The sequence below is a fragment of the Schistosoma haematobium genome, chromosome 1 (genome assembly GCF_000699445.3).
Source record: "Schistosoma haematobium chromosome 1, whole genome shotgun sequence".
Lineage (NCBI taxonomy): Eukaryota > Metazoa > Platyhelminthes > Trematoda > Strigeidida > Schistosomatidae > Schistosoma > Schistosoma haematobium.
Window position 1 is genome coordinate 42,499,796 of NC_067196.1, and position 25,068 is coordinate 42,524,863.

The following is a 25,068-nucleotide window of genomic DNA, read 5'->3' on the forward strand; positions in this document are numbered from 1 at the left end:
CAGTTCAGTATGTTTTAGACACATCTGCTCACCTTACTAAACTAGCTAAGAGCTCACGGTCAAAGTTCCATTTATTGTGTCACCATTCATGAGGGATGCCTCTTTCATACACTCGATATCCAGTCTAGTACTAGTCTCACACTCACCCACCTCCGGGTATAGCCAAATAAACTATTCGTCCTTCATACTGCCGTCTTTGGATCTATTAACCAAACATGTGGTTAACGTACATCATTTGAGTACAACGTTCAGAACACTTGTACCAGCATCACCCAGTTCTGAAGTATACAGTTATCTTCATTGACCTCTAGTGTTGTCTAGAATGAACCACAAAATGTGCGTTGGATATTTGCAAGCAGTCACCACATTCCAAATTGCTTTACAAGAATAGTGGGCAGAAACCAACTAACAATTAGAATGCTAGCAATGCCTAGTGATCACCATGTCTACTACTGTTCCACTGGAGCGTCATATATTCAGCTCATGTGTTAAACAATCATATCAAAACTTATAGATGTCCCTCTTGTAAACCACATAGTTTAAGTTCACACATTACACAAAGTCTAATTATTTTACGTCTATAAATAATGACTTCACATTATCTTAGTATAAAATGCTTTCAACAGATTATATTCACAATCAATGTCAGTGGTTAATTTCTTGACAACACGAACCATTAATGTACCTAGGTATGACTATCAATATGACATGACAAACAATCTTGACTGTTGTTTAAGGTTTCAGGTTTATGTGTGAGTTTGGGTTAATGTTTATTTCCGTCCGTGCGTTTTACTAAATTTGTGCTTCAAGCATAATGCAGTGACGTACGAACATTAGTAAACATAATTATTCAAAAATAAAATATTTATTACCAAATGAGTATGCACTAAGCCATGACTGATCTTTAATTATAAAGGGCCGGTTTTCTGTTTTTAACTCACACCCAAAAATCAAATGGATGGCTCATCCACACAGTAGACTTGATTAATTGGATTTCTTCATATTCTTCACTTCAGCTGAACATCATCACGAACATCATGAAGAAGCCGGTCATGGTCATGACAACAAAGAGCATTGCAAATCGTCTGAACACTGTGTGAAAGACTGCCACGACAAAGAGGGTGCTGGTCATGGATCTCATGACAAGCCACAACATTGTGGAACTGGTTGTCATAAACCAGGATCTGGAAAAGATCACGGTGGTCACTAAACACATGTATCAGAAATTCCTAGATAGTTTATAAACTTATTTCTTAAAAATAACTAACACAAAGTAACTACAGACATTTTATTGACTATTGAATTTTAAATATACATTTTTATTGCCTATACACTTTTTGCTTTTATGTAACGTTAATTATTCTGTCTAATCCACTGTTTTATTAAAGTTATATTCACATTGAGTAGAATCTTCCGTAGTAATAATTCTCTCTTGAAGAATGTCAAATCGATTATAGTCGTCACACAGTTGGTGTTACATCCAGTCGAATTTTCCGATCTGGGTGAGTCAGAAAAATTGACTTCAAACGCATACGGAACACATAATTCGAAATCTTGAGTGAATGACTATTACAACGAGGTCTGTACATGTTGTCCACTTTATTGTGAGCTGCATGTTCAATATTATTTCACTGTCTCAATGGTTAAACTTTTAAGTACAAAAACTGTGATGAGTAGATGCAGTAGTACCGAATTCGGTAATATGAACTGGTAATTCCTAGAACTGTCCAATACGTAATCTAGTGATCACAAATCCACCAGCACTCAAGTAATAGAGAATACAGTGAGCAGAATTGAAGGTATAACCTCGTAATTCCAAACAGACGCGTAACAATTTACAAAACATTTATTACTTAGCACGAACACCACAGAATACATTAACGTATGGTTTCCCACACCAACCAGTCTCTTCGTTTCTGTCCTCCAAATAAAATCATACACTTTCAACAAGCTATAAAAATGAGAATCCACCAAAAGTAGCTTCAAATTATATATACATGTCTGAAGTAGGAGAGCAGCCTCGAAGTAGTCACATCGAAATGTCACAATTCTCTGTTATTTTCAGCTTTGTGGGCTTACGTAAAACAATCGACAATCTGTAACGTTTGACAATAAGCCTTAAGATTAATTGCAATGGCGAGCATGTTGTTATTTTCCTTCAAATCTGCATCCTACTCCATACTTTGCTTTGCTTCCTAATAATTTCTTAACATTGCTTCACCTCCTTACTATTCGTCATGATGATTTTGTCCAATACGTTTTAGCTTTGTATGTCTACTCTCACAGCCCTAATGCGAAGTGTAATGATCAATACATAATTGAGTTGAGTGATGATATTTATTGTTCACTAACGAATAATCACCATTAAAAACTAATGTGGCACCCCTTCATATGACTGAATCCGACACTTTCAGGAATACATAGTTTTTGTTTGCTAGATTGTAGAATGAATATTAAGGTATTGCAGAATGACCGAAAAGTACAGTTACATTGGCAGCTGATCAAAAGATTTCTAGTCTTAAAGTAAAATCAATGTGGAAAATGTTCGTTGAAATTGTGTTGAATGATTACATTTGCAATTACAACGATGATACGCAATCGATTTACAACTCATAAGGAGTTATCTAATTAGAAAGGGAAATTACAGAATCGACTATCGCTTTCCCGTTCCCAGTCGGGATGTTTCACAGGTTCTCAATTAAACAGTCAATAGAATAAATCCACTGGGGAGTTCTATAGAACGAATATGTGGCTAATAAATACCCATACAGTTATCAACAAAGATTGTATTAGCCTATTTCTGGACAACTGAAAGACATACAAGATTTATCAAATCAAAAACATTCTACCTAGTGTAAAGTGAAAAATATCCATCACGGGTAGGAAGCATAGAGGGAACCAACACGTTCGAGTGTAAACCAACAAGAAAACATGGCAATTGATGTATTTTTTCCTCAATTGTAAAGCGCAATTAATTGGAAGGCTGGATTCAGTTATTCAGTCATTTGAGCCATGAATGTAGTATCCATATAATCTGATGATTTGAGATACGTAGGTTTGAGATATGACAATCAAGTACATTTATTTGCAAGGTAAAAACCTGGATAAGCCAATCAAATATGTGCGAATGGTATAAGTCCACATCGGTAAACGTAAATCAGCGGTTCATGTAGCCCCAAACTCTGTCATCCATTTCTCATACCGTTCAACATCACTGGCTGAAACAGATCTGCACACACGACCGACTGCTTCTTCGAAATCAGCCATTCGTGTCGGCTGATTAAGTGTAGCAGTATTAAGACCTTTAATTTGCTCTACTGAGAGTCCTTCTATAGCTCGTCGCATAGACATCATTGAAGCATCTCTAGAATAATCAAAAATATATCACTATAAAATCGGGCGGGATATTATGTGAGTAGGAAAATATTACTTATACATTAACTTGAAAATTGAAACAAATATGACATTTACAAAATTCTAACAATGACGAGTGAGAATTAATAAAACGAATTTGAATTTTAAAAGGACAAGAACTAGTGACTCTGAATTACCAGTTAGTGGAAAAAACGGTCAGGTGCAACGAGCAGAACTAAGTTAAAGTTGATTTGTTTGTGATGACAACTGAGGTAGGTTATGACATGCACAAACGCGTGTTCCCTCTATTGTAAAACTACACTATAGCAGTGATTGATAACAGACAAAAACTTTCAGTTCAAAGCTTTTCATTGATTCCTCTTCACAATACACTTGATATGTTAACTGGGAAAACAGTAAGTTTCTCAATCAGTGTTAGTGTTGAGTAGACAACATAGTAACTATATTCAGGCTCATGGAATAGGCTGTGAACGACCCCATCTATTCTTTAAAATATGATAGACGGAACCAACGCATACCATGAGTTCACAGTTGAAAGTTATGTGTGACGAAAGTACCTAGTTGTACATAGGAAGTAACTGAAGAACTCATCAAATCCTCCACATAATAGATTGAAACCGATATCAGTACCGTACTCTGTCTCCAGTCTTCAGTCCAACAAACTAAACAACACAGAAGACAAGGTTCTAATACCGCATTTCAGGCACCCAGAATTAGAAGTGCAAACTTTCACCTTTTTTGACAATAGTCACAAAATGTTCTTGTTTAAAGGTAACATAGATAGATAACATAGAAACGGAGACTGGAATTAAAAGTCAACGAAATGCACGAAATTTATTATCTAACGATTTTCAGATTCATGAATCTTGACGCAACGCTTTCAGAAGACTTTGTTTATCCACATATGTTTATTTGCTTCGAAGATACTTTACCTCACGGACTGAAGTCAAGTTGAGAAGCAAGGGGTATTTCTTTTATCTTAGTTTGAAACGCGCACCAATTATGCTTTATGCGATCGAACCTAGAAACTTCATGTCCGATGATAAAAGTGATATCATTCAGCCGAGAACTCGGCATCCAATAAAAATCCCTCATAACTTCTATGGATTAACAATATAGTGTAATCACTGTTGCAAACATTAACGATAGGTTGCTGCTTTTCTTTTAACTCTGTCTGAGAATCTTGTTTTCGAACCTCCAAAAAATGCCCCTATAAAAAAATCATGTTCTCAAGAGTAAGTTGCTCAGAGTTTTAGCGAGAAATCGTGAGCTAAGGAGTCAACCAAGTAGAAAGTATAGTATCCGAGAACGGTTTCTCGAAACCGCAAAACAACTCAAGATGAAAATGATAACCACATGATTCCAAACCAATAAATCAATAACACTGTATTCACTGTGAAAATCAAAACCGTTAGGAACGATCCTGTGTTGATGCTGAAGATATATAGCTCAAAGGAATGCTTTTGGTTTTTGTTTCGATGGTATGTAATGCTGATGAATTTTAAACGAGAGCAAAACAACAGTATATCTCTATTTCATTAATGAGTTTTGTTATTTGGTTTCATTTGTTACAAGATTTAACCTTCTCAGTTCGGAATGTGGAAAACGTTTGGAGTGTGTACTGTTGAGTTTCAAGCTAAGACATATTAAAATATGACCATTCCCCTTCACTTTATAGCTAAAGATAACAAAATAACTTAAAATTAAACCATACCCCTATAGTCAATTATAAATTATTGGTGATATTATCTTTGAAATTCAGAAGTAACAAATAAACAAAAATTGTAACTATTTATATACCTGCATACATTCGTTATGTCTGCACCGGAATAACCATCTAATTGTTCAGCTATACTGTCTAAATCTACATCTTCTGCTAAAGGAACGTCTTTCAAGTTGATTTGCAGCAGAGTTTTGCGTGCAGTCACTAAGGTAAATCAAAACCAAGACGACATAGATTAGGAAGAATCTCAACAAATCATTGAGTCAATGAGATTTATTTTTATGAATTCTGTTGAATAAACAAAACATAGCAGTTCAAAAGTATAAAATCATTTAAATAACTAATGTACGATTAGATGATTCTCGTCATTTCTCCTATTCAACAAATGTCAATTAAATAACGTGGTTCACTTCAAGAAACTAAACGTTGTAGTCTCTTAACCAATTACAACTTTACATGGTGATAATCAGTACCATTCAATAATAAATGGGATGTGGAAAACCGAAATGAACTTCAGTGATTAAAGTGTTTAATACACTTTCCATGGTACAAATGTGATATCTACCATTAGAAAACACATATAAGGTCGTGGTTATCTAGGCTTTTTGACGTATCTGACTACTTTTATCATGCATCACTTAATAATAACAACTTTATACATACAGGATCTATGACCATTAAGACCTCTATTCTGTCAGTAATTCTGTACTAGAAAACGATATCAACTGGAATCATGTATTTTTTATACATCTTATGCCTGATACTATTACCAACTCCATCAAAAATATTCTTATTAACTCGAATTATTTGTTACCACTTTGTTTTTACTCACTTTACAATGCTCGTAAATTTATTTATTTACTTGAACGCAGAAATATTGGTACACGGGGATATCAAATACATACGCGACACATAATAACAATGAGGTTAGTAGCAGTTATCATTGATTTGTGTGAGGGTTATGATACTGCCCAGGCGTCCAGACCGAAGCAGGTAGTTTTTCTTAGGGAGCCCCACCCGGAGCCTTCGACCTAAAGGTCTGATCCACAAGGCAGTGGAGCAATGTCAGGAGATGCAATCCCATGGTAGCCGCTGACAAATAATTGGTTCATACGCCATTTGTTCTCTCAGGATGTTGGAGCCCATGTACACCATTGGTTTGGAACCAGGGTTATGTAAGTCCGTTAGGTGGGTCTTACATATCCACCAACCTTGTTAAAGTGCCGGACATTCGCTTTTCGTCCTCTAAAATTCGTAAACAACAGTAATGCCGCGAGAAGGTAGTGAGTAGGACTTCCCTGGTAGTGGTTGTATATGCATGATCGTGTAAGAGCATATCGAGAGGGAGATAGAACTTTCCCCACCCTCAACTGTACCAGAGCATTTGGAAGATAATCATTTATGACAATATATTTTTACTATTATGATTACTATAACTATTAATCAAACAGTTTGTAAAATACTTAGTCAATAGATTTACTGAAAAAGTAACAAACACAGAAACGAACTGTATGTCAATTTTAAAGTCATGTATTTTAATATAGCAGTTGATATAGATACCATTAATTCGTAGAAAGTCCTCATTGCTTATTGAGTAGATAGCAACATGTTCAGGATGAGATTAGCAGTTCACGAGTTAGACTTTTTAATGGATCAAGTATAACTGTTGAATTAAATCAGATTGATCTAAAACACCTGTACAATGAACCTTGGTTTTCAATAGCTTTGTGGTTGATGATGAAGGCAATTCCCAAGTATATGTAGATGTTAAGTTTAAGTCTTTATGATCAAGATTACATACACAAACTTTCACTTTATACAACTTTATAGAACAGAACTATTAGAATGACTACTATTTTCAGATTTGTTGACATGTAATTATCGAACATTTAAAACTGTACATTCCACCTTAGGGTATGGCATCCCAATGTCTTTGCCAAGATATTTTAGAAAATGGGATTTACCAAAGGTTGAGCCTTTTCAAAATGTCACATAATACATTTGAAATATACCTGTGTATAACATTTGTTTGCTTTCCCATTTATATAGATTCCAATAAGACTAGCTTTTAGAAAGTATCTATCGCTTGGATACATTTGAAAATGACAAGGTATATACTAATTTAGCGCGAACATCATACTGTTAGAACAGATTCATTGTAAGATGATCACAATTGATAGGACAATATTCAGTTGATAAAAATATAAACTGTCAGAACATTAGATAACATGTCAAAGTCTAGAAGATAGGTAGAATGGGAAAAAGTGAATATAGATAGAAATAAATGCAATCTAATGTAACAGACTCTAAACAGAGCCTGGCCAAGTTGTAAAGAATGATGAAAATGAATTACCCGCGAAATTCCACATAAATTCGAAAAACCTGATATTGTAAGGCAAATACTTCACACAAATATCATACCATTTGGAAGTGGTATGTACACTCGTTTCTCAAGACGTCTACGCAAAGCTTCGTCAATGTCCCAAGGGAAATTCGTAGCAGCAAGAACCATAACAGATTTCGTAGGGTCCTCTTCTTGTCCTGTAGCTCCTGTTACTCCTTGAGAAGTAAAGATAACTTTAAGTACAGGGAATACTTAAAGTAATACAACAAATATATGCTCATTTATATAACTATCATAAGAAATGAGATTAAGCGCCTGAAGATAACAAAATTGGTTAAAATGAAATTTTTAACTTCTATGTGGGTTCAAAGCTTAGTGATTAAAATTTAAAAGCGATAGCTTCGATGAATGACAACCATCTACTAACACTAAGATGGCTAAATTTATCTCGACTATCTCAGCGTCGATACATTAATTTCTAAGTAGTCGTAAGATACTCTATATATGATTTTAGAATACAATTACTGTTATAATTGCCATTAGTGTTGAAGAACGAATATTGCAGTGCTCCACACTTCGATTTCAACAAACACTGGTGTTAACGAGATGAAGATTGGACTGAAGCATGTTCCGCGCAGGACTATATCGGGGCACGCTATTGTCTATTTCTTAAGCAATCAGCGATGGTGGATACTCTAGAATCTTCTTGTGTGAAAATCACAAATATTCTAACGTTTTTTATTGGGACTCCTATTTTCATCCAACATTTTTATTTGGAGTATAATTACGTTCCTGTTCAACCATGTTCTGATTTGGAGACTTGTCCAGTGAAATAATGTCCGAGAATACTAAGCAATAGCAGCAGCTTAGTCGTAATAGAAGAAATTGTAACAACTGGTATTCAATATCAAACATTATTGATAATATAAAATAACCATAATTTATAAGGGAATATTCGCAATATAAAGTAATAGACTTATACTAAGACAAGCATTATGTCAGACTAGTGACCTTATGATCCCACGAACTATATATAGTACACGAAAACGTTAGTTGATACCAAAGAGAGTTGTGTTTTGGATCGTTTATTATGTTAACTTACATTTACACATTAAGTGACAAAATAAACGTAAATCATTTAAATAAGTCTTTTGGATTCGCAACAAACACAAAAGATCACATAAGGATCCTGTTTCAGTCGTTATCGGTTACTCCCCACTTCAGATTTTAGGAAATAAGTTCAGTATACTTTCCACATATTTAGTTATTATTGATTGCATAATACAAAAGTTTTAACTAAGTACCGTGAATTCGGACAAAACGTAAACGTCTGCTAAAATATTTGTACGTGGTTTAATCTTTTTAATAGCATAACTTTAAAAGAAGCTCTTCGACATTTAAGTTATTCTGCATACGAGCTAAGAAGCATGGGGCAACTCGAAATAAAATATGATGGAATTCGGACAAAAGCAAATTAAGTGCATACGCCAACGTAATCAAGACGTGTAAATTGAGTCCAGAAAATATAACCAACCATCATATTCATTATTTACAAACTACTAGTTATTTGAAAGGGTTAAACACAAATTTAAATCCTTTGAGAATTAGAAAAAAACTTAGAAGATTTTCCTGTCAATCAAATCAAAGCATACCATCCATTTGCACTAAAAGTTCAGATTTAACACGCCGAGAACTTTCATGTTCTGATTCACCACCACGTCGAGAACAGATTGAATCGATTTCATCCATGAATATTGTGCTTGGTGCGTAGAAACGTGCCATGTCAAATAAAAGACGGACTAATTTTTCTGATTCACCTCTCCATTTACTTGTTAGACTAGAACTGGAAACATTGAAAAATGTGGTGCCACATTCTGTTGCAACAGCTTTAGCTAATAATGTTTTGCCCGTACCAGGCGGACCAACCATTAATACCCCCTAAAACGAAATGAGAAACGAAAATACAAACATTAAGATGCAGAAATCCAATAAAACAATAGTTTTCGTTAAAGATAAAGATAAAAGTCAATTTAAATGATGCCGCTCATTAATAACATAAATCAAATCACCACTTGCAAGTTATTACATTATATTCCATTATGATTCACACAGTCAACTTTGAACTATGCTATATATGTGGGGGATGGTGATGTATTAGAAAACACACCAAACAACTTACTTTCCATGGTCTACGTATTCCCTTAAAGAAACCCGGAATAACCATTGGGAGAACTACAGCTTCTTGAAGTAAACGTTTTGCATCATCTAATGCAGCTATATCATCCCATCGAACATTTGGATTACGTTGAACAATATCGCGTTCTAGTGTTTCCACAAGATCTTTGTCGTATCCACTAGCATCAAATTTCTCTTCATTGTTATTGTTAGCAGTGGTAGTAGCATCCCCAGTAGGTTGAGATCCAGATTTGACACGACGATTATTTGCTAAATAAAGTCAATAAAATAAACTATAAATAACCCAAAGGCAAGATTTGTTTGAGATAAATGGCTACTTTCTATCACCCAGTTGAATAGGTTGTCAAACGATGCGGAAAACTTAGTACAAAACTTAAACAATAACTATAAATAAGCGTTTAGACATAATAGTGTACACTGAGACATAATGTTTTTATGAGGCTTGAGAAATAAACAAAGGATTTCCCAGCAACCCCAATTGAACATTGTGAATGAAAGTGAAAACTGCTTATTCATATTATTACGAAATGTCCTGGTGATATCCAATTATCCCCTACCTCCAGGGTTTATTCCAGTTTAAATCGAGGTGAAACATAATACGCTTACAAACCAGAGGACGACAATAGTTCATTAAAATTTTAATTTTTCATAAGATACAATGGTAAAAATTTAGAGGGTGTTATACCTATAATTACTGTATTTGTACTGTTTTCTTATTCCTTACGTTTATTAACGATTTATGGATAGCATTGCTTCAAACCAATACTTTGCTCTTAACAAATTTTTCACCATCACTCTTGGTGCCATAAAACGTGAAGAATAAAAGATTAAATATAAGTACATTTGTTCCACAAACTTGCAACATCATGGTAAAAATGTCGAACTAAAAATCACTATTCAAATGTATATAACTCAAAATGGTTTAAGAAAACAAGAGAACATGAAATGTGAATAAGAAAGCAGAAACGTTACCAGAGGTTTGAGTGGTACCCTTAGATCGAGGATTCGTCGGACTGGGCCTGACATTGCGACGAAATGATCCCGCAGTATTATTAGATGACTTGGAGCTAACGGATGGAGGAGGGGGAGCTGGAGCATGAGCAACAGGTGGCTTATAGTAAGAGCTAGAAACTGAATTTGGCTGAATATTTGATCCAGCGTTTTGAGAACTATTCCCATGCCTTCGTTCGAGAGGAGGGGGAGGTGGCCAAACATCTGGGTCTCTGGTTGGCTCTTCAACAGTTGAACGGGAATTATAGCGACTGGCAAAAGCACTCAAACCCGAGTCATCATCAGATATTTTGAAACTAGACAACGTTTGGTTGACGTCTTTAACCAGTTCATATTCATCTGTAAGCTCTTGCCGTACCTACGACAAACAAAAACAGCCAGTAAGAAGTGTATCGACTAAATGAACTAAACAGTAAACACTAAACGAATATATAAGGTCTCGTGGTCAGGAATAAAGACCTACAGTTGGCTAAAATATACTTAGAATACATGTCTTTAAGAAATTGTAACATAAATGTTGCACCGTAGTACTAATATCTCCAGGTGTGAAAAAATGAGATATTTCAAGGACTGAAACGATCAAACAACTCAATCCATAATTTCAAGGTAACCCATCTACCAATTGCAGTTGTGTGACCTCATTTACAAGCAATTTCTATGTAACGGATACTGATACGACCTGATGGAACGATGGCTTAACAGTTGAAGCGACCGAGCAGTATGCCACAAGTCCGAAACCTGCATCACCTGTCTTAGTTTTGGTAACGGGAATATCACTAGCTTTAACAATATACAAAATATTACTCAAACATCGGTGGACAACAAAACTTACAGTTTGCCATTGTTGTTTTCGGTTTGCTTCAGAAATTGAAACAGTGAACTTCTTAAGTTGAGCAAGACCAACAGAATAATACGTTAACGAACTTTCATAGTTTCCAAGCAAAGCCAGTTCTCGTGCTTGCTTTACATTCTCAACTATTTCACTCAAAGACATGATAAAAAAAATTGGAAAATCGCGCAGAACTAGTGTCGACAGATAACAAACAAATGGAATGGAAATAAATCCATGACAAAGTAGTCTTTTGTGGAACAAAAGAACTAGAAAATATGGAAGATAAAGAAATCATGTCAAAATTAAGGCATGAAATTATTAAGTGGTTTAATCAAGGGATAATGTTACATAAAACAGAAGAACCGAGTACATAAATTAGTACCGACATTCACAGACACAGATTGATCAAGTCCCCTTTCAATATATTCGAAGCGCTACTCGCGTGTCGTGGAAAAAGGGAAGGAGCAATACTGAGGTTAGATCTACTTGGGCACTAAGCAAAAGTGGAAAATAGGCTTATGAGGTTTCGCATATTTTGACAAACGAGTGGGATGTATCTCTTTTGACCAACTACAGCTTACCTTGGCCTTGTTATCTTATATCTGATTTTCTTTCTACAAACTAATTCTTTATTTCTGTATTGTAACCTTATACACAATCCTTCTTTTATATATTATTATATAGTGAAAAAGAACACCAGTGGGGACAATCGAATGTACTTAACACAAAATTACAGGACTTGTTAATAAAATCTAACAATCATAAAGTAAATGCCTAATTTGCAAAATGTCCATCAATATTCTCAAAATGACTCAGACTTCATTGTTCTTGCATTTTCATACAAATTGCATTGTTTCCATTCTTTACTATTCGATTCTCTTGTGTCTCTGCTGCCAGACCTTCTGTTCACGACTAACATCAAATACTACTTATGTCAATATAAGCAGCACACACCACATAACTACTTCATGAATTCGGTGTTTATCTTGTTGTGCTTATGAAGTGTGGCAACTTGGACCGATGGCTGGTCCTTGTAGCTGACTGACTGATATCTGATTTGTTCGTCGACAAATTATACTCTTGTCCCATTAATACTCAACTTGTTAGTTAAATCCTATTGTGTTAATTATATACGGAGACTTAGGCTAACACATTTTACCTCACCATTGACACTGATTGTAAAGACGATAATTTTTTGCGATAAATTCCGGATTTACGGAACATGAAAATAACTGCCTAACTGACAACTAAAACTGATATACCACCAAATGGCTTAGAACGTGACTAAACATTAGAATCTTGATCATATGAACTTCAAAAAATTGGACGTTACAAACACTAAAACTTCACTGGCACAACGAAAAGGATTTTTTCCAAACACTTTTTAGTACTGAATAGGGGTGAAATGGGAAATATCAAACTTAAATTAACAATGAATAGATATGACAGTATGTGAATATCAATAATGATAGTATATGAAAACATTCCGAATGGCACCTTAGGGTCTTTATGAGCATACAGTATGGACTGAAAATTTAAAGCCAAGTTGAAAAGCTTCATTGGGAATCGTCATCCACCTTGGTTAATGGATATTTCAAGGTTACTTGAGTGTTAATTACTTCAGAATCAGTATTTTCACTGTACAAAAATACATATGTGTGCAGCAATTTGTGCATGGATTTTCAATGAGACTACCTAAGCTCCCAACTTTGGGGAAATCCCCAATGTCTGAAAAAATTTTGGGGGAATTCCCAAAGTTGAATAACCTTCCCCAAAGTTTGGAGAAATTTTGGGGTAAGTCACCAAAACATGCGTTGCTCATTATTCCACAATAACATTTTATCACCATTAGATTATCAAACCTTTAAATATTAAATTACAATGAAGAGATATTAATTTTAATAAAACAATGACTTTTGTTCACGAATAGCCTATCGAATTTAAGGTTTTCTTTTAGTACGTTAAAAAAAGACACGAGACAATGAGTATAAGTAAAAGTATACTTATATTTTTTGATTATTTACCAGTTCTAATAGTGTCTATGTGCAGAATCATTTAAAGATCTTTTGTTTTATTTTATGGAAGAATGGTCTGGAGAAAAAAAATCACTTTAAACACTAGATACTAGGAGCTCAATAACTATCGTTATTCCCATATGTATACATATGGGAATCAATGCTGAGTAAAACAGTATGGTAACTGAGACTCCAAATCTCCACCTTAAGATATTTACCACTCGGAGCTTTAGATCCTATAACTTTCTGATATGAACTTACGGTGAAACTTAACTAATTTGTGTTTCTTTAGGTTAACGAGAGAGCTTATGTACACATCCAACCTTGACAAATTATAATACCCGCTCTGTTAATTCAACAACTGAATCAGATTCAAATGGTTCAAATGGTTGTGGACGGAATAGAAGCTTTCGCTTAACAGGCTTCCGTGTCTAGTAGCAGGGGATCACCAAATCCTCCAGGCAGGAACCTAGGTATGTTAACAATAAAAGAGGAAAAGAATTGGTAAATCATAGTGTGATGCTGCCCTTGGTCCTTAAGAATAGGTCAAGTTGCCTCTTGAAGGACTCCTGAGAAGTCGCTTGGACTAGCTCGGCCGGCAGCGAATTCCAGCTTTTGACAACTCTTAAGGAGTAGAAGTTGTGTCTACATTCCGTCTTGCTATGTTGTGTTTCCAGTTTCTGGATGTTACCCCTTAGGTTATTATTCGAACTAAGCTTAAGTAGGTGTTTAAGAGGATGTCCAGAAGTGTTAAGAATACTATAAGCCGTTAATAAATCACCTCTAAGACGCCTATATTCTAATGGGTAAAGGTCTAGTGAACGGAGGCGTTCTTCGTAAGGCTTAGATTTGAGTCCTCGAACTGATTTCGTGGCTCGCCGTTGGATACGCTCCAAAGTGACCTTGTCCTTTTGGAGTGAGGGGGGAGTACTATGTTTCCGTACTCTAAATGGGGACGGATGAAACTATTGAAGATTATGTGGAAAGTTCTTCCGTCAAACTGTCCAAAAATGCGCCTCAACGTTACCAGTGCAAGGTTTGCTCGGAAGGCATTTTTGTCAGTTAGCGTAAGACTTTAAATCATGGGGCACCAGGACTCCTAAATCTTTTTCGACTTGGGATACTACTAGAGAGGAGTTTCCTAAGTTGCAACTGTAGTTTGCAACATGTCGCAGATGGACTACTTTACACTTTGAAGTGTTAAAGGTAAGTCCGTTATCGTCTGCCCAACTTTGAAGTCGAGTCAGATCCTCCTGAAGTGCCTGCCTATCGTCTTGGTTGCGTATCTCTCTCCAAAGTTTCACGTCGTCGGCAAAAAGTAACAAGTCTGACGTTACCTGTTGAGGAAGATCATTTATGTAGATCAAGAAGAGAAGAGGCCCTAGTACTGAGCCCTAGGGGACCCCACTAGGACATTCCGTAGCCTGAGATAAAGTGAAATTAACCCTAACCTTAAAGTGTCGATTTTTTAGGTATGAAGTAAGCCAATCCATTAGGGGTGGTTTGATACCTAGTCGTTTGAGCTTGTTGATAAGACACAAGTGGTTAACCTTATCAAAAGCTTTTGAGAAATCAAGGTAAATTACATCAACCTTTCCCTTGCAATCGAGGATGCTTGTCCATCTGTCCACCGCAGTCAGCAGGTTGGTTATACAAGAGTAACCCTTCCTGAAACCATGCTGTTGGGGTGAGAAGAAATTTAAGGACAGTAGATAGTCATTTAAACCGTCGCGTATCAGGGACTCCATGAGTTTTGAAGGTAATGACAGAAGAGCCACCGGCCGATAACTTGAAGGTTCATTGCATCGACCACCTTTGAAAATTGGTGTGATGTGAGCCAACTTCCAATTTTCCGGTAATTTGCCTCGGCTAAGCGAGTGAGAAAATATCACGCTAAGCGGCGTTGCCAGGATTGAGGCTGCCTCCCTCAGTATGGTGGGATGAACCGTATCCGGGCCAGGAGAAGTGTCTAGTCTTAAGTGCTGCGATTTCCGGAACACCAAGTCAGCGCTTAGGTCCACTTCAGAAAGTCCTGTGGAATTGCAGATGAAACTGTCGTCAATAAAGTTTATGTCAGCCGGTTGAAATGTTTGAGAGTGATGTGCCGCCAGAAGGTTAGCGGCGTCGCCATCGTTATTGGTCGGGCCGTTAAGACCTAGCAGTTGAGAAACTCCTGTTTTGGCTTGACGAAGAGAGGCTGCATAGCGGAATAGGCCTCTAGGGTTAGAGGCGAATTTGTCCATAAGCTTTGTCTGGTACTGAAGCCTGTCTTCTCTTATAGCCTTCGTGCATATGTTCCTGATATGTTTATATTGCCTATACGCTCCGTCGTTATCAGTTCGTTTGTATTACGCCCAACAGTGCCTTTTGCGGCTTAGCAGGCGAAGGGTACGGTTCTTGATTACTGTAGGAGGCTTGCAGCTTTTGGGAACCGTTTGAGGAACTGAATGGCCTGTAGCACATAAGAGCGTGTGCAGTAAGAAGTCCCAATGACCATCCACATCGAGTTGAGGGTGAACATCCCAAACCACCTGTTGTAGATAGTCATGTGGAGCTGGCACATTCAGCCGTTTAAAGTTCCAACGCAAATTATTGTTGGGATACCTTAGCTTAGTTTTGATGACAAAACTGAAGGCTATGACGGCATGATCGCTCTTTCCCAGAGGAGCCAGGATTGAGAGGTTGTCAACTGGGAATTCTTCGTTAGTGAATACACAGTCTAAGCGCGATGGTGTCTGAATGTTTCTCCAACGAGTTGCCGACCTCACATTTTCATATAAGCCCAAGTCATCGATGAGGTTGAAGAACCGAGCTTCAATTGAGTTGTCACCTCCAATGTACGTGTGTCCCGCGAAGTTGACTCTAGGGAGATTAAAGTCCCCTAGAACCAGGATGTGTGTGAAACCGAGACGGATAGAGCGGGATAGTCCTTCCAGCATACGACTATCGTACTCGATGTCGGCAATTGGCTTCCTGTAAATGACTCCGACTAGACACCTCGAAGTACTGGACAATCTTACAGAGCACCATATGGATTCCTCAAGATTGTTAAACTCGAGGTTGTGAACTTGGTGCACCTCCAAGCAAGAGCTTATGTATGTGGCTACTCCGCCCCCAATTCCTGTTTTTCTGTCGTTGCGGAACAAAGTCATCCCAAGTAATGCTAACTCTTGGTCCGAGAACTGAGAAGATATCCAGGTTTCAGATATTCCTATCAGATGGGCCTTATTAGCGTTGCTAAGTTCACGTAGTTCATCCAGTTTGTTTGGTAGACTCGCGGCGTTCATATATAAGCAGTTTATGCTTTCAATTTGGAACGCGTGAGCTTCGTCCTGTTTTTCTGTATGAACCTTATGTGAATGGACAGGTAGCCCACCTAGATGAGGTTTGCCGAGGTGGTAGGCCCTGTCCTTTACACGTTTTTTTTATCATTTAGACAGTCCACAAGTGGAATGGTCAGCTCCAACTTGCCTTTGTTCTTGGTCCTATCTTCGTATGGCCTATCCGGGTGCATGTGGATTCCAGTTGGCAATCGGCGTCTATTGGTACGAAATGCTTTCAGAACTGCAGCCACCATATGGGAAGATGGGAAGGTTATCTTCATTAGACGGGGCCTAGCATCACCATCCTTCTTGGCTAGTCTCGTCATATGCTGAGTCAGTATGTGTTTGAGCCTCAAGGACTGTTTGATGAATTTCCATTCCCTAATGTCAGTTTTTGATTGAGTAGGGTCCGTATTTTCCAGTATACCTTGCACGATTATATTCCTCCCGCGGAAAAACTGATCGTGAGATTCCTTAGGGATGTTTCGTATGATATTGCGCTCAGAGTACGGTATGTCGGGCAATATTCTTACGTTACCATCGGATTTCAGCAAGTGACTTGCTAGCAAGACGTCCTCTACGTCGGTAGCATTCTTAAGTGTTACTCGGAGAAGCCTCGGGTGATTTAGATGCTTAGAATCCTTTCCTCGAGTGAGCCGGGTGACCGTCAAAGGCTCTATTCTAGGAAGTTCGAGCTTCTTGTTCAATTCACCCCAGAGCATCCTGTCGTTTTTGTCCTGCAGACTAAGAGGAAGGTCAGGATTGTCAACGAGGTTCATGATAATCAGAGAATCGTCATGAACTGTCGTTAATTTACCAAGTTTCATGATGGGTTCAGGTTTAGTAACTTGTTGTTTGGAGGTCAGTGTGCGTTTTTGAATCTTGGGCTCTTTATTGACCGGATGAACAGTCTTGGGGGTAGACTGTGCGACCAAATCACCAGTTATTTTCCGTGCAGCAACACTTGGGTTGCTCGGCTTAGGCGGTGATGCCTGGTTGTTTATCAATGGAATGAGAACAATATACACTTAAAGTCATGAAGCAAAAACACCCAAAAATCAAAAGCGCATAAATTATATGAAGTGGTTGATTATTGCTAACTTTTGCATGTAGGTGACTGTATCATTTGAGTAAGAAAGCTTTGTTTATGTAGGCTTCCTCCCACGAAAATAGTTGTCTTCCTGACGAAATGGCTACTGACAAAAGCATTATTCCGTAGTACCCCTCTTTTTTATGTCTTCCAGTTGCTGGGTTTTAATAAACTGCCAATTTTTCCGATAACGCACAACACCTGATCAGAATTCATCACTAAAATGTCGAAACATCACCCACAACTCTCATCAGTGATAGCTTCAAAAAAACCTTACAGGCATCCCTTAAGAAAACACAGGTACTTGACTAATATTCCATACACTACAGAATGTGGAAAGGATATCTTTTCCTGACATGGTTGTTTCGTTTGTCTTTTATTGCCAGTTATGCACTAGTAACTTTGAAAAGCATTCCTGAAAGCTTAGACAGAAAATTTAATTGTCAGTCTACTTTCAGATGGGCCAGATCGCAGTTCTCGGGATGGTGACGACTGTACTGTGAGGTCAGGACGCTCTTAGTTGGGCTTTCATACAGTCGAAGTTCTTGGTGTTACTTGTTATGTACATCATATGTCTTAATTAATTAACTGTTTGCTTGCAATATCGAGCATTCTTGTACATATGCACATGAATTTACTTCACATTTATTTATCCGAAATCCCGCCAACTATGTAGGGGTGGATCTAAGATATATTTGGTAGGCTATCGATATAGCGAGATGGGTTTGGTCTAGACTGGCTAGTGGTTAGAATGTATGAGTAGCACGGTGTACTCGCTCTTGACCTGGTGCTGACGAATGGTGGAGAGCCTGAAGCTAGGTGTGTCCAGTAGAACCAACGTGGTCAGCAGAGATTTTGAAGACCTACGGTAGTATTTATGTTGAGGGTTTATTTATCGCTGCGACAGATTTCTGTTCGTAAGAGTCAAATTTTGTTTTGTTTTTTCATATTTGGCAGAATAACTGCAAGTACAAAAGTATAATTGTGGATAAAAGAAACCCTGATTTCATCGTAGGAAGTTATTAATCCCTGAGCAGTTAGAGTTTGAAAAACTGATGACTTGCCACAATCAGTAACCGCCATAGACTACAGATCAATAATAAATCTCTCTCTATAAAATTGCGGATGGCAAGCGTTGCCTACGTGTTTGATAACTGGATCGAAAAAAAGAAACCAAGAGTGTCGATCTGGATTCACGCTAATGATACTGGTTCAAAACACTGTCAGGGCGGCGACGGAAACAAGAACCACGAGGAAACAGTATTTCATGTAATTAATAATCATATAAGCCAATCGACCGACTGAGTTTGTTTTGACAGCTGTTTCGATTGTACCAGTCGCAATTCGTGACTGCTATTTTCCTACATGGTAGTCTTGAAAAATCGTTATGAATTAGATTCTACAATGTTGATGAGTGAACACTGCATGGAAAACAACCACTTAAATCTTTGCATATTACATATGTAAAAATAACATTTATGACAGGTTACGTAGTCTAGCAGTTGTGACGCAAGAATGGCCGATTACCTATGATTAAGCCTAATGTTTAGGGCTCCTCAGTTTATTTTGAGTAAAATGCACAAATTATGGCATCAAATTCGAATAATTACAGTGGTTCGGACGCATGTATTAATGTCACGGCAATATAGTATCGGTGCTATATATACTGACTGCCACGACGAACTTTTGTTTGGGTAACCTTAGTTTAATAGCTGAGTGCGCAAACACAAATATATTTGGAGATTATGGTGGAGTCTTCGGAAAGTTTGAGAGGCTGTTTAGGTATTTACAGAACCTTCATTTCATGTAAACAAACAAAAAACAAAAGTAGCATGGTATACAAGTATTAGGAAATTCAAGTTATGGTGTATCGTGTAAGACAACAGTGAGTGTCCATCAGATAGTAACCATTTGCCAAAACTGAAGTCGCCTACGTGACTGAATTTTAAAAGGTGCAGACCATCTCGTAAAAGGCTCATGCAAAATTGTGACAATTAGAAGTATTTGAATTAATATGCTAGTCAGTGATTTCGGAATTAGTGTTATTTAAGCCATGTAAAACCAGATAGAACTAGATGAGCACAGATGAACGCATTATATCCATAATTCGTAATCAGTGTTCAGTCAAACACAAAGGAATCATCAACTAGTATAAATACTACAATCGCCAAACTAAAATGCAAATCCGATTCAAAAACGAGGTATTTTTCATTTAATTTTTGGGTTAACAAAGCCCTGTTGACTGAAGTTGTATAGATCCAAGAATAATGTAGATCAGATACGTAGCATTGCCTGAACGAACATTCTAAATGAAATTAGGATTGCTGGAAACTTATAGTCCAAACTCCCTATGAATTTCTGGTATTCGTATTTTCTTCCCGACCATGGAACTTAAGAAACAGGCTAGCAGTGCTAATGTAAGAGCAACATCCTCGGAACAGTTTGTTACGGAAAATAGTATATAAAATGAGACTATAAGATAAATTTAAAGCTACAGTTGATCTTGTCTTGCTCATTTAAGTGAATAAGTTATAGAAAGATGTGCGTTCGTGTTGCTTTTTGATTTTGTTTACGAGTGGCCGATATTTTAACCGACGTATTGCGCAGGAGCGATTACGTATTGATAAGACTTCTTGAAGAACCATGATTATAACTGTAGTTGACTAGTATTCTATTAATTGATTGAACTAAATAGTTAAGTTTGAATATGAGCCGTTATTGATGTAAACCAGCGAGTAATCACAGTAATCAACAAGCTTAAGCAGCAAAAGAAAGGGAGAATAATAAGTATAGAATGTAATCACAAGAACAATCATGGGTTGCGTTAACCAAAGACTTACTTGCCAGTGTCAATCACCAATGTAAATCATCTGTGTCAAATAACTGCTGGCCTACTAGAGTTAAACGGGGATGGTGCGACCAGTAAGCCAACGTCAAAGTCACACCTCACGGTTAGTACTAAATGCAGATTAACCTTTCGTTGTATCCAGATACTGTGGCACCAATGGTTGCCACTTAATTACTAGGTTACTTACGCATGTCACTCCTCGTGACGGAGCATAGGCCGATCACCAGAATTCGCCATCCGACCCTATCCTGGACAATCCTTTCCAGCTTCTTCCAGTTGTTTTTCATCCCTTTCATATCTGCTTCTATTTCCCGAAGTAATGTGTTCTATGGCCTTCCTCTTTTCCGTTTCACTTCAGGATTCCATGTCAGGCCTTGCCTCGTGATGCAGTTCGATAATTTGCGTAATGTATGTCTTATCCATTTCCATCGTCTTTTCCTATTCTCCTTTTCAGCTGAAAGCTGCTTTGTCCTCTCCCACAAAAGACTGTTGCTGATGGTATCCGGCCAATGGATGTTGAGTATCTTGCGTAGACAGCTATTTATAAATACTTGTACTTTCTTGATTGTGGTTGTTGTAGTTCTCCAAGTTTCTGCGCCGTACAGTAGAACTGCCTTGATATTCGTATTGAAGATTCTGACTTTGATATTGGTTGAAAGTTGTTTTGAGTTCCATATGTTCTTCAATTGTAGGAATGCGACCTTACTTTGTCAATCCTCGCCTTTACTTCTGCATCTGGTCCTCCTTGTTCATCGATGATGCTTCCCAGTTATGTGAAGGATTCTACATCTTCCAGAGTTTCGCCATCAAGAGTGGTTGGATTGATGTTCTCCGTGTTGTATTTGAGGACCTTGGTTTTCCCCTTGTGTCTGTTGAGGCCTACTGATGCAGAGACTGCTGCTACACTGGCTGTCTTTATCTGCATTTGTTCGTGAGTATGCGATAGGAGGGCTAGGTCATCTGCGAAGTCCAAATCGTCTAATTGGTTCTCAGCTGTCTGTTGTATGCCGTGTTTCCTCTCAGATGTCGAGGTCTTCATAATCCAGTCGACCACCAGAAGAAAGAGTAAGAGAGAGAGTAGACAGCCTTGTCTGACTCCGGTCCTTACTTGGAATGTGTTTGTCAACTGTCCTCCATGCATGACCTTGCACTGTAGTCCGTCGTGTGAGTTCCAGACAACGTTGACAATCTTCTCAGGAACTCCATAGTGCCGAAGAAGTTTCCATAACATCCTTCTATCTACACTGTCAAACGCCTTCTCATAGTCAATGAAGTTGATGTATAGTGACGAGTTTCATTCAACTGATTGTTCGACGACAGCCCATGGTGTCGCAATTCGGTCTGTGAACGATCGATCCTTACGGAATCCAGCTTGTCGATCTCGAAGTTGGACGTGTACTGCATCTTTCATCTGGTTCGGCAACACTGTGTTAAAGACGTTCCCTGGTATTGACAGTACTGTAATCCCTATATAGTTTTCACATTTGCTCAGATCTCCTTTCTTTAAAATGTTGATGAGGTGTCCTTCTTTCCAGTCCATCGGCACTTGTTCCTCTTCCCAAATCTTTTTGAATAGAAGGTGAAGCATGTTTTTAGTTATATCGATGTCTGACTTCAGTGCTTCAGCTGGTATATAGTCAGGTTCCGCTGCTTTCCCTCTCTTGATTCGTCTGATGACCATTCTAATTTCTTCCGTCGTTGGTGGATTGACATCTATAGGAAGATCTGTGTGCGCTGCTTCGATGTCCGGTGGATTCATTGGAGCCAGCCTATTCGGGAGTTCCTCGAAGTATTCTAATCATCTGTTCCGCTGTTGTTGAATTTCAGTGATTGGCCTGCCTTTCTTGTCCTAGACCGGTCCCTCTGGTTTACTGTATTTCCTTGGTAGTTTCTTCGTTTTATCGTAAAGCTGTTTCATATTTCCTTCCCTTGCAGCTTTTTCCGCCGTCGTTGCTAGTTCTTCCACGTACTTCTTCTTGACAGCTCTAATGCTTTCCTTCACTTGCTTGTTTGCTTCTATGTATTCAGCTCGTGCTTGGATCTTCTCTGTTCGTGTTCGGCTGTTGTTAGTTGCTGTCTTCTTGTTCTTCCTTTCTTTGATCTTGTCCAGTGTTTCTGTAGAGATCCATTCCTTATGATGGTGCTTCTTTGGACCCAGAACCTCTTGACACGTCGAAGTTAATGCTTCTTTGATACCTTTCCAGTTGTCCTCCATAGTAGTTTCTTCTTCCTTCAGTAGATCTTGTAAGGCTTGGAACCTGTTGTTGAGAGCTATCTTGAATTCGTTGATTTTGTTGGCATCTCGAAGGAAGGCTGTATTGAACCTTTGTAGTGTTGTTTGTCCAGTTGTCCAGTTTTTCTTTAGCTTCAGTTTTAAATTGGCCACAACTAGATGGTGATCTGAAACCATGTCAGCTCCTCTCCTGGTTCTCACATCTTCGATTGTCCTTCGGAATTTTTTGTTGATGCAAATATGATCTATCTGGTTCTCTGTAGTGTGGTCCGATGAGGTCCATGTAGCTTTGTGTATACATTTGTGTGAAAATATTGTGCCTCCTATGACCAATTTGTTGAATGCACACAGATTTGCAAATCTTTCCCCATTTTCGTTTCTCTGTCCCAGTCCATGTCGTCCCGTGATATCTTCATATCCGGTGTTGTCTATACCGACTTTGGCATTTAGATCTCACATCAGAATGGTGGGGTCGTTTCTTGGGCACTTCTTTATGATTGACTGCAGCCGCTCGTAGAGTTGATCTTTAATGTCGTCGTTGCTATCATTGGTGGGTGCATAAAATTGAATAATATTCATTGTGATCGCCTCCTTCTTTGTTTTGAATGATGCTTTGATGATTGTGGATCCGTGAGATTCCCATCCTACAAGTGCATTTCGTGCTACTTTGGACAGCATTAGAGCAACTCCCTGAGTGTGTGGAGCATTTTCCTCCTCGTGACCGGAGTACAGCAGCATCTCTCCCGTATTTAACCTTTGTTGTCCAGCTTGGGTCCAATGGGTTTCGCTGATTCCCAGTACTGCCAAGTTGTATCTCCTCATTTCCATTGCTATTTGACTGGTCTTCCCGGTCTCGCGCATTGAGGGTACTTTCCATGTACCCATAAAAATTGTTGCTCTGTTTGTCAAAAGGGGCGTCGGCCTCGTGGCTTCCGAAGGAGCTCGTCTTTCACCATGAGGCGTCATGCTTCTTTTAGATGGAGACCTTCTAACTCCCAGGGCAGAGTTTAAATGGTTTGAATAATTTTTTCTGTTTATCGTTTTTTAGTGAGTTAGTTTTCCACAGGATGGGATCGCTAACCCTATGCCCAACCCTCCTCCTTTACCCGGGATTCGGACCGGCAGTAACTCTGGAAGAGCTATAGGCGGAGTTGGCATCTTTGGTTGGTCGGTTCAAAAAAAATTATTATTTTCTTTCCTCGTAAAACCACGCATTAAAGGGCTATGTTAGATTAGTTAATGTTATATTAACTTTGTGAGCATATTGATATATCGTCATGTATCACAATATATTCAGCAAACTTTCCACATCTATTCAAACAGTCTGTGATTGAAATATGACTTAAATAAACATGAAAACGAAAATAAAAAAATATATTGCATCTACCCAAGTTCGTATTACATAGAACAATATTCGCAAATAATTACAAGTGTCTAGTTAGTCTATTTATTATTGCTGCTGAAATTATTATGCAAAAATTTGGAAACCAACACAATAAGTATGATGACAGAAATAAATCACATTTATTGAAACAAAATGATCAAATATCCATGTTTCTGGGGCAAATGTCAAAAAAGGAGAGTAGTACTAAGAAAACTTTAATGCCTGACAGTTAATTTACTAATCGCGAAACATTTTAATTACAACAACATTTTTCTATATTTCTACACATTTTGACTTTGAGAACTAGATTAACTTTATTTCTTTTTCTTGCCTTTACTGATATATTTGATTTGCTTACATAAGCCCTCTGTAATTTTTAAACGCGTGTGTTTTATACTATGCTTTGTTGATCAAACTAAATCACTAGCAAGATTGCACTCTTTTAGCCAAGCATATATCATAATGCAGTTAATGAGAACTCAGTTGGGGAAAACTAATTTGTTCTTTAAAGCAAAATTATAGTGCTTTCTTAAAATGCGAAACCATACATTAAGCACATTATTTACACGTCTTCCTTCAGTTGACTTTTACATGCTTCATGATTCTTTCGATTCTGTTGTTATGGCAATTGCTCAGCAATTCCCTTTCTTTTTTTCAACTCAGTCTTTACAATATTCTGCTGACATGTATCACA

At 37.8% G+C, this 25,068-nt stretch overlaps 1 protein-coding gene across 2 annotated transcripts; it reads right to left on the bottom strand.

The window, feature by feature from the left end:
* Positions 1–3,053: 3,053 nt before the first annotated feature.
* Positions 3,054–13,961, bottom strand: KATNA1_1 (Katanin p60 ATPase-containing subunit A1). 2 transcript variants are annotated; one of them, XM_035730792.2, is made up of 8 exons: positions 13,758–13,961; positions 11,482–11,747; positions 10,611–11,007; positions 9,622–9,887; positions 9,095–9,380; positions 7,520–7,657; positions 5,176–5,302; positions 3,054–3,364 (listed from the first exon to the last, which is right to left on the bottom strand). In XM_035730792.2, the coding sequence occupies exons 2-8, from the start codon at positions 11,641–11,643 to the stop codon at positions 3,166–3,168; spliced, it is 1,575 nt and encodes a 524-aa protein (XP_035586337.1). In that variant the 5' UTR covers positions 11,644–11,747; positions 13,758–13,961; the 3' UTR covers positions 3,054–3,165. The 2 variants fall into 2 exon arrangements, with proteins under 2 accessions (XP_035586337.1, XP_051074103.1); XM_051218257.1 differs by having other exon boundaries at positions 5,176–9,380; positions 9,622–11,007; positions 11,482–13,961.
* Positions 13,962–25,068: the final 11,107 nt, after the last annotated feature.